Source organism: Scardinius erythrophthalmus, assembly GCF_964197995.2.
Source record: "Scardinius erythrophthalmus genome assembly, chromosome: 5".
NCBI lineage: Eukaryota > Metazoa > Chordata > Actinopteri > Cypriniformes > Leuciscidae > Scardinius > Scardinius erythrophthalmus.
This window is the reverse complement of record NC_138225.1, coordinates 18,091,035-18,102,626: the sequence shown is the minus strand read 5'-3', so window position 1 is coordinate 18,102,626 and position 11,592 is coordinate 18,091,035. Positions and strand designations below refer to the sequence as shown.

The following is an 11,592-nucleotide window of genomic DNA, read 5'->3' as shown; positions in this document are numbered from 1 at the left end:
ACAAAAAGAAAATTAACATTTGTATTTATACAGTACATTTGTTTTATATGTAAACTGAAAATTCACTTTTCACTTTTTTACACACTCCATTATGTCTTACCCTAACACCAATTTTCAGTTTATGTGTAACACATTTCTACAAAAATAAATGTACTGCTGTAGCTGCTGTTGTTTAGTGTTCTAATGTTCCTCCATGTTAAAAATAGTAGTGATTGTGCAGGGAAAACTACATGTATATGCTTCCAAATTTTATTGGTTGATTAGTGAGATTGTGATTACTATTTCAATACAATGTCAGGATATTTGTGTTGGCTGTGATGGCTCACACGATGAAAGAATGTTTAGAAGTTGTGAAGAGTTTGACAATTTCATGTGCAAAAACACATGCAATTTGCTTAAATCAATAAGAAATGTGATGTAAACAAGAAACTAATTGTTCAGAGATATGAATTTATTGTTTTGATAATAAAAACTGAGCCAAAGCGATTGAGAAAAACTGTAAGCAGCACAATTGTTACCAGCACTGATAATAAGAAATGAGAATAAGAAATAAGAAATGTTACCAAATCACCAACTGTTTTCTATATATTCAAATAGAAAAGTGGTTTTAAAGGGGTGGTTGAATATGATTTCACTTTTCTAACTTTAGTTAGTGTGTAGTGTTGCTGTTTGAGCACAAACAACATCTGCAAAGTTACAACGCTCAAAGTTCAAAGAAAAGGGAGATATTTTCTTTTAAAGAAATTGCTTTAAAGGACTACAACAAACGGCCGGTCCATAACTACCGGGTTAGTGACATCACTAACCCTAAAATTTACATAAACCCGCCCCCGGGAATGCGATTTATAGATTATTAAGACAGAATATGAAGAGCTCTTTTCCAAAACGCGTTAAACGCCATTTTTTAAAAAAAAATAAGTTTGTCGTGTCATTTTGCTGTGTACTGAACCTATTCACTACTCCATCAACGTTTCATGCCAAATCGTTATATTTCCTTGTTTAAAATGTACTGCAAGATGCAGTTTCTTTCCAAACCGCGATAAATGCAGAACCTATTTTTAGCCTAAACGCAATATATCCTCTGGACTAATCAGAATTCTCTCTCTCTCTCGCTCTCTCACCCTCAAATCACTTGCGCGTTTCGCGCCAGACGCTCAATTCGCTTCATTCGCGCGTCCGCACCACCCTAAACGCCTCATTCGGGCCGCAGGACCTCCAGATGCGCGTAAACGCGTCTTTACATTGACTTAACATGAAAATCACTTGCGCCAGACGCTCTATTCACGTTTGGTGTGAACGCCATTTACTCATACACAAGGTCATGTCGTGATTTGTTCTATGTAAAGTGGACAATGGTTATACTTTTTATGGGTTCGACACTTTACTGAATGCCAATGTATTTATTATGCCTTTTTTTTTTTTTTTTTTAGACAAACCATCAATTTTTGGAAAAAGTTGATGGATTTATAGCGTTTTGGAAAAAAATGTATTGATTTATAGCGTTTTGAAAAAAACTGTTTGATTTAATAATCATTGTTCAACATGTTCAGACTGAGCCAAAAAAACATTTAACAGGATAAATTGAATATTCACAGGTCTAGGTAAAAAATGTTATTTTCCTGAAAACTGTTTAAATGGATTTATGGTGTTTTGGAAAAGAGCTCCTCATATGCTAATCAGTGACTAGAAGATAACTACACATAAGCTACATAAATTCACCAACTAACCACTCAGAAATGTTGTCTACATTTTGTCACTTCTTCTTGAGTCTCTCCATCTTTCTGACTTCAGTTTGAACATAAGAGGCTAAAAGTTTTAGAAATTTCCAGTGCATGTCTGTGTGAGGTAAAAGGACAAAAGCTGTTGAAGCTCTGCCCCCTGTGCGGGAGCAGCAGCTCATTTGCATTGAAAGGAACATACACAAAAACGGTGCGTTTTTGCTCACCCTCAAAAAGTGACAACTTTAACATACTATATAAAAATATATGTGGGGTATTTTTGAGCTAAACTTCACATACACACTCTGGGGACATCAAAGACTTATTTTACATCTTGTGAAAAGCGCATTATACCACCCCTTTAAATTGTGTTAATACAATTCCATAATATGTTTACACTTTTTATGGTATTTTTGATCAATTCAATTCAGCCTTAGTGAGCAAAAGCAAAAAATTAACAAATCTTAGTGACTCCAAACTTTTGAATGCTAGTTCAAAAGTAATTAAAAAGCTCATCCTGTGATGAACAATGATGAACAAAATTTTTATTGATTCATTTAATGCATGAGATAATCTGCAGAATTGATAGATAAATCACTTATTATTACTGAATCAGATTTCATTTAACTTGATGAATATATTCATGTTTCTTGTCACTACATCCCATTTAAGAGGTCCTGTGAACAAGACCTATTTCATGCATTTTAATCACTGATTGACACTGCAAGATTCAGTTAAGTGTTTTAATAGCTTCATCTCATGCTGGCAAGGAAACGTAAAATGTTTATGGTGAATTAACACTGTCAATACTACAAATTCTGAGTGTTGCTCATAAACTAATGAGCAAGTGAAACAGTGTGAAGGGAAATTACCAATTAATTTGCGAATGTTGTTCTGTATAGACTGAGTGAAAGAGAATGGGAGGTTAGCAAAAAGAAATTAGAGCAACACATGCAGGAAGAGAGAGAGAGGATACTGGGCCAGTGCTGTAAATGGGTTGAGTACAAATGGGGACCAATTGATTGAGCCTGTGAGAGAGGATGGCCGACAGCATTTCTCTTTCTCTCCCTTTCACCATTGTTCTCTCTCTCTTGCTCTGCTGGCTATTGGGTGTGAAGGACACCAATGTGACACTAATTATCCAGTTTGGATCCCAGCACAGCTAATCAAATGCAACCCCATGCTACCTTATTATGATTAAGTTTATTATTCCTCTCCTGAGCAAGAATTATGGTGCAATCCTATGAAGTATTGTTAGAGAACTAGGAACATTTGGGAAAAAATAGATCATTATTGTGCATAATATATTGGCTTTATCTGTTATCATTACTTTGGATGCCCTCAGTCAATATCCTGCTTTAATGATCAAAACAAATGAGTATGTTGTATCTACAGTAGTATATACATTTTATTGGTTTAAGTATACGCTACTGTGCAAAATGCTTGGGGCATTAATATTTTTTAAATAATTTTGGGGAAAAAAGTATCTTCTACTCAACAAGGCTGCATTTATTTGATCAAAAATGCAGTGATGCTGTAAATTATTATTAATTTTAGTTTTCTATTGAATGTATTTTAAAATATAACTTATTAATATGATGGCAAAGCTACATTTTCAGCAGCTACTATATTATAGTCTTCAGTGTCACATGATCCTTTATTATTATCATTATTTATTATTATCAATGTTAAAAAAAAAGTTGTGATGCTTACTGTTTTTGTGGAAACTGTGAAGAAAAAAAATCAAGATTTTTTGATGAATAAAAAGTTCAAAAGAACGGCATTTATTTAATATATAAATCACTTTTGATCAATTTAATGCATCCTTGCTGACAAAAAGGATTCATTTATTTCAAAAACTTCTGAACGGTAGTGTATTTTCATTTCAAATTGCACAAGAGCTAGATTGATTAGAAGCACAAACAATTTACACAATGTGTAGTTTTCACAAAAAGCCTATTACACATTTATTGGATTGTATCCAAAATATCTTTAAAAGCCAGCAGGCAGTAGTAATTCAGTTTCACAGTTGTAATTAAATCACAGAAATTCAGCTCCTAAAATATAGAAGTTTAATTTGTGCTCATTTTTGTAAGTGTATCTCAAGATGGTAACCAGTGAGAAAATGATTGTGGCTTTATAGTGAATGGAAGGGACTGGCCTTTAGCTAGACACGGGTTTTCCTCTGGTCGTGTAATTATGTATCTTTCCATCGGTCATTTGTTCTGTTAATTATTTCACCATTGATCTGTGATTGGCAGTTATTTAGCAGGAAGCTCAATGCCCAGTGTGTGCCACTGCCCCAAGTCATGCCTCTGACCTTCTGTTGTGCACGATCAAAACGATCATAACGAAAATCATAACGAGATTTGAAATATTTTCAGGATGTTACACAGAAATAAACATTTGCTTCGCAACTTTTGACATATCATGGACTCAAAAACAGCAAACACCTTTTTGCATTCTGGCTTTGCCATATTTATCAATATTAAATCTTCTTATCTGCATTCTCTCAGGATGGACCATGATCGAGCCATGGGAAACAGTCGTTACCGCTATGATGAAGAGGAGGAGGGTGAGTAGCCTTAGGCATGAAACAAGATACACACACACACACGCACGCACGTAGGCGCGATCAGCATGACAGTAGTTAAATGTTGTGTAGTGAGGTTAGTTTGGGACATTTTATCTTAACCCACTATTTGGTTGAAGAAAAAATGCAAAGAGAATAATCAAACAAACAAAAAATAAAGATACTATTTAAAAATACTAAAAAGAATTTTCTCAGCAATGCCATTGAATAACCATTTTGGGTTCCCCAAATAAACTTTCATTGAACAGTTCTTAAAAGAAGCATTCTTTTATTTCTGTAAAGAACATATTCATGATCAAAAGAACCTTTTTCCACTATAAAGAACATTTGGTAACGCTTTAGATTACAGCCCGGAAAGTACTGCGTAATTAAGACGAATTTACAGCGTAACTTTCGGTAATTATAGTGTACCTATGAAGTACTTGCATGTAAGTATAAGGGAACAATATGTAAAGTTTTGGGAATAAAGGGGTAACAAAAAATATAGATATATTTATACTGTACATATTATAGAACTAAGGGGTACTTATTCTACTATTATGATACAACAATCTTACATTTGGGAGCAATTTAGCGAAAACATACCTTTTTGTAATAATGGTGTACCAATACATACTGTATAGGCTTTTAAAAAATGACAGGGTACATATCTATGCATTTATACATTTTTAGCAAAAGTGCTGATGTTTAAGTTTGGGCTTACATGTTTCAAGGCAAGTAAAGCTAAAACTATTGCAATTTTTTTAAATACTGGGAAAATACTCCATGTAGTTACAGGGTAAGTGGTCCTTGTTACCCTCTTGTTTCATGTAGTTACAGGGTAAGTACAATAAAAATACATATACACAATCTAATATAACTGACTCAGAAACCTTTATTTGACAAACAACTTATTACAGTTGGTCTGAAGCGATAGTGTTTAAAAAGTTTAAAATATTGTAATTTTTCTTACAAACACCTATCGTTTCACTTCAGAAGACGTTGGGGTCGTATGGATTACTGTAGTTATTGCAGTATGTGCTGTTTGATGCTCCAACTTTTAGGAACACACGAGCTTGCATTATATGTATTCCCAGAGATGTTTTTTTTTTTTTTTTTCTAAAAACCTTCATTTGTTTTAAAGGGATAGTTCGGAGTAAAATCAACCTAGGGTCCTTTGCACCATGACCTCGAGCCAAATACCATGTAAAGTAGTCGATTGCCGAGTTCACGCGCGTGATCATAGGTACTAAACCTATGCGCGTGAACTCGGCAATCGACTACTTTGGACTTCACCCGAAAACAGGATGTAAACAAAGGTATTTGCGCTGGCTTAAATAACATCATTTTTATACATTTCTTTCACATTTACTGCAGTCAGATCCACTCGTGTTCACTCAGAAGGAATCACTCACATTTTCTGTGCACTTGTAATGACACATCAAGGATGTTAAGAGCCTAAAAGCAGGTTTAGTACTTGCCCTATTGAAGTCAACAGGGTGCAAATTTTAAAAATAGAATAACTCGGTGTAGGCAACACCGATTTTTGTCGTTGTTCTCTGTATTGACAGCACTCCAAATGTACAAAAAAATGAGCTCAATGTTAAAATTGACCGGAGTTCTCCTTTAATCTGAAGAAGTAAAGTCGTATACATCTTGGATGGCATTAGGGTAAAAAATTTGTAAATGGTGAGGATGTGAGAAAAAGAAGAGGAACAAAAGGAAGAAGCCAAGCAAGAGAAAAAAGGGGGAACAAAACGTGCTACTTTCTTTCAAGACTTAAGCATTTAAAATGCAAAAAAAGCAGATTTAAACGAAAAAGAAGTGTTGTAAATCTGTTCTGAATTAAGTTGTTTTTCAAATAAAGGTTTCCGAGTCAGTGATATAAGATTGTGTGTATGTATTTTTATTGTACTTAATCTGTAACTACATGGAACAAGAGGGTCACAAGCACCATGAAACAAGTATTTTCCCCCAATATTTAAGCAAAAGTTGCAATTGTTTTAGTTTTCAGTGTACTTTTGTTAGAAAGAATACTATATAAATGCATAGATATATACCTTGAAATTTTTAAGGCAAGCAGTTTTTTATTTTTAAAGGCCAGTCAATTCATGGATCCAGGATACTATGCATCCTGATAAAGTTCCCTTGGCCTTTGGAATTAAAATAGCCCCACATCATCACATAGCCTTCACCATACCTAGAGATTGGCATGGAGTACTTTCCATAAGATCATCTCTCAATGCAAATCAAACCAGCTATTAGGCTAACTGAAATAAAACCAAGCCAATCTCTAAGTATTTTAATTACAAAGGCCAAGGGAACTTTATCAGGATGCATAGTATCCTGGATCCATGAAGTAACTGGCCTTTAAAAATACAAATCTGCCTGACTCTATGGGAATTTAACACAGGGGTGTCCATACTTATGCACCCTGTATTTTAAGGAAGAACATTTATTTATTTACAATACATTATTCATTCACAAAGAAAATTGGTGTCCTTAAAGGTTGGATTTTTCCTAATTTTTTTAATTAAGGCATTAATTTCAATTTCCAAAAGATGATTTTTTTATTCCTCTTTTTACTCAACTTTAGCATGGGTGTCTAAACTTATGCATAGCACTGTACATATTGTTCCCTTATACTTACATGTAAGTACTTTATAGGTACACTTTAATTACAGAAAGTTACACTGTAAAATCGCTTCAATTACGCAGTACTTTCCGGGCTCTTCATGGAGTTATCAATGCTAATATTTTTATTTTATTTTAAGAGTGTAGTTATAATTGTCAGATATCTTCTAATGCATATGCATGTTTACTTCTGCCACCTTTGATAAACTAAATGGGCTTATTAAACATAATTTTATAGCTTAGTTTATATAAGATTGTAGAATGTGTGCTTCAACAAGGTTACACTTAAACATATGCTCCTATCAATTACTGAGCACCTCCTAAATATGGCTACAACAAAAACTGGGCCAGAAACAGGCTCATTTTAACCCACACTTCTTTTCTTCCCATTATCTTTTCAAGATTTGACAGACCCACTCAAGAAAATAAATTGTCACAAATATCCTTCCATTTTGCCATCTCATAATAGATAGAAAATTAAACATTGTACAAAGCACATTATATTCAAATTAGTTGAGTTATTATCACTGTGCCAACAGCTAAAAATGTTTTTCATATATCCGCTCTCACAATCAACCAGTTTTTTCTTCCTCCACTTCATACTTCATAAAACATATGTTAAGAAGATGAGGGAAAATTTACATGAAATTACAAAAGCAACAGTGTTCCCTGAGGGAGAAATTCATATATCGAATGTTGCTTTTGACAGTGAATCTTATGGGGCCGTCTCCATCTTACATACACAAACATTTTTTTTAAGAAATCTCTTTTTGCTCACCAAGGCTCCATTTTATTTGATCCAAAATACAGAAATATTGTTTTCTATTTTAATAAATTTAAAAATGTCATTTATTCCTGTGATCAAAGCTGACTTTTCAGCATCACTACTCCAGTCTTCTGTGTCATATGATACTTCAGAAATCATTCCAATATGCTGATTTGGTACTCAAGAAACATTTCTTATAAATATCAATGAATGTACTCATGAATGGCATGATGAGAGTGAATTTAAAGGCACACTGTGCAAGATTTGCACCTTAATATAACAGCTTCGAAATCATTTACTGGACGCCGCTGACAAAACCAGCAATGCAAGTTTGAGAGGTGGTGCCCTGGCAAATCTCGCGAGAATTACGACTTGCTTTACAGCACGACGTCACATAGATCAACAACATATGAAGCAGCCTCTATGGAAGACAGTAGCACACATTTCAGACGTGAATCATGGCAGAGTCGACGAAGAAAACACGGTTGGAAGAGTGCAGAGACGGCTCTGCGTGAGTGGTATTTACGACAGTAACGTTAAATACAAGTACTCCACAGCGACTCTAGGGGTCGCTGTTTGAGAAAAACGGAAACTGCATAGTGTGCCTTTAAACAGTATGTTTTTCTTATGGCTACACATTCTCGTGTTGCTTTGACAGAACTGGAGGCATGAAGAACTATTTCAAATAAATGTATTTTATTTGAAAAGGCTATTTATTGATCCTACATTGGGCTACTCCATCAATAGTTACACCAGATCATGCCACTTTTGGTCTTGAACATGTTGGCTTGAATGAGCAGAACATTTTCTATGGAGCATGAAATTACTTTCCAAAATCAATGACATCGAACAATATGTTGTTAAGCTTCTTCTCATAGTGTGATCTGCCTCTCTCAGACCATCAATCCATCTATATTGGTGTTCCGGTCCCCCGCGGTTACCGTCGCAAACGCAGGCGGAGACGGTCCTCCATGTCGAGTCATGATGCAGATGTAGAACGAAGACTTCGGCACGACCATCACAGACAAGAACACTATCCTTGTGATGACAGAGACCGATACGATCTAGAGGCGGCAAACCTGGATCATCCAGAACACAGCCTGCCACCAGACATCAACAGAACCAGTGAGTCCTCGATCAGTTCTGAAACAGAACTTGAAGTCCTTCACATTAGTGATTAAAGTGTGTACTATTACATCATATGATGATACTTGTGTCTTGTGCCTGAGCGGGATAAAAAAAGGAAACATTTCAGACCTTTCTACTTACTTTTTTATTGCCAATATGATGACCCAAAAGACTGGTGACCATACAAAAACAGGTACTGGAATGTAGAATCCCAATGGATTTTATATCCAACAAGTGCAAAAGATGGGAAATGGTTAAATTCAAATGCCCTGTGAGGTAGTAGACTCAAGGAAATCTGAAAGAGAGAATGCAAATTCAAGAGGACTATATAGGGAGCAATATGCCGTACATTTCTGTGTGTGTGTGTGTGAGAGTGAAACAGAGTTGTGCCTGGTTTATCGGATATACCCCACACCCTCACTCTCAATATCATGCTTTGCCGAGAGCAGGATAGTCTCGTCACTGCAAAACAGAAGACCATGAAAAACAATTATGGTGATGCATCTCTAAACATTCTAAAAAGTTTGCAGTCAGCACAGAACAATGAAATAAGCAAACATTCAGAGGAAGCGCAACGCTCTTTCACTTCGTACTTTTATGCTAAATTAGCACACTAATAATATGCTAATAATATGTACAAAATGGGTATAGGCTATTTGAAGTCAAAATAACATTACAGGCACTTTTAAATATATTTCTATTTAGCTTTAATTTCTTTGTATTCAGTTAAAGTTTTAGTAATTTTAGCACTTATTTCAGTTAGTTGCCAATGCAACATTTCTTTTGATAGTTTTAGTTAACAATAACAACACTGATGCAAACAAACAGCTAAAAAAGGACTACAACTACCAGAGGAATATCATTTTACTTGCTTGTCGAATTCTTGCTTGTCGATTTCTTTTACAGCATAAGTTGCTAACGCTATTTGTTAGCAACTTATGTTGTGAAATAAATCACTTTCGATGAATTAAGATAATTTATGGCATGGGACAAAACATGAATGTTGAAACCATGCTGAATTATCCGTCCTGGGGTGCGTCTCCCAAGAGTATCGCTAGCCAACTATGTTCGCAAGTTCCGTTGTTATCAGCATAGTTCAATGAGTCGGTGTTTCCCGAAACCATCGTTCCAACCACACAACTTTGCAATGCTGTTTGTGAATGTTCGTAGCTCTCGACCTGTAGTTAGAAGCATAGTTTCTTGTTTGCATGACATGTGGGCTTGATAAATCCTTAATAAGTCTTGAGCAAAATAAGCAAGCTGACATTCAGTACAATCTCAGTACAATGCCATTTACCTCTTTTTGTTTGTCAAGAGATTTAAAGTGTCGTTTTTGAAGACTGTGCATGTACGAACGTGCTCTACTACGTAAGAACGAGCCTATGATTGAATCTGGAAATAAAGCAAAATAACTGAGAAAAATGAGAAATAGTCCTCAGATGCCATGTCCGTAATTTAAAACAGTTGTGACTAGCTAGTTGATTTCTTCAACAATGCATCGTACTATGGTAGTTAACCAGCTAGTTACGTCGTTGTAGCCTACGGGAAACGCACCCCTGTTTGGCTTAAAAATACACATCATGATTAAGCAGCTTTATTACTGAAAATCTCCCATTTTTTAAACACTAATGCCTCTGACCTGGGCTAAAAAGACCATAACCTCCTTTGCTGATGACATGGAACTCAATAGCTGTTTGAAATTGCATCCTTTACTCCACTAATAATTCATTAATTGCGGGAATTCATTCGGCATGACCCTCACAGTACATTATGGGTATTCTCTAGCCGTTAAGTGCATAGATATATACTGTTGACTGTACATTTTGGGATTGAATGAGTGCACTCGATAACGTCCACAATGGTTTCGGACACCACTACAGATGGCTGTCCCCTCAAATCGCACCCTATTTATGGGAATAGGGGGCGATTTCGGACACAGCCAATGTTATTGATCTTTCCTGGCCTCACTTACAGCTGTGAGTAATTACACATTTGGCATTAAACTTCAATTCTGTCAACAGCTTCTTAGTAATCACTTGTTCATGTGTTATATTGCTGAATTATGATAATTGAAGTGTCCATGACAGCAGGACAATTTGCATTCTTGCCTCTTGCCTTTTTAATAAAACTCTTGTTTATCTGTCAGCTGTGTTCTACGTGTTTAGTCTAACAATGTTCACATATAATAGACTGGAAGTTGATAGTTTTAAAGACACTTATGCTCTTTCGCCATCTTTCACATCTTGACATCTATGGGCTTCTGTTCTCCACGTGTCATATCTTTAGTCCTCAGGAAGCCTCTGTGTGGATGAAACAGGCAGCAATGATCAAACCATAGTAAGAAATAAAGATGAACCTAACAGGTGTTAGAGCTGAGAAATGCTGAGCAAAGAAATGAAAACACAAAAAAGACCAGAAAGGCCTGGACTTTGCAACATGCTCCCTGGTATCACCTCAAACAAGCCCAGATAAACAAGCACAGTGTGGATTCTCAGCTTCAGTCACAGCTCACAGATTTAGTCCTCACCCAGAAAATTAATGAACAATGGCTTACACTGTGGTATTCCTCCAGGCACAGGCAATCATCACAGCAATGTATCAAACATACACAGTGGGGATCCTTGTTGATTCTTCTTAACTTTTGAGCTAATACTTTCACTGTGTGTGCTGCTGCATTCCACTGCACTTTTTATTTTTGAAGGCTATCTCATTCTGATGTCTGACTGAGCGAGATCCAAGCAAAAAAGTTTTCAATCACTTTTTATCCTGTTCAT

The 11,592-nt window shown here is 35.6% G+C and overlaps 1 protein-coding gene across 1 annotated transcript in view; it reads left to right on the top strand.

The window, feature by feature from the left end:
* Positions 1–4,235: 4,235 nt before the first annotated feature.
* The window catches only part of slc4a5a (solute carrier family 4 member 5a), a gene marked incomplete at both ends in the record, with an annotated part of 32,034 nt that continues 24,677 nt past the window's right edge, over positions 4,236–11,592 (top strand). Inside the window, 2 exons of the mRNA XM_081366544.1 lie at positions 4,236–4,293; positions 8,588–8,815. Coding sequence (XP_081222670.1) covers positions 4,236–4,293; positions 8,588–8,815 — 286 coding nt within the window. The remainder of the gene's footprint in view (positions 4,294–8,587; positions 8,816–11,592) is intronic.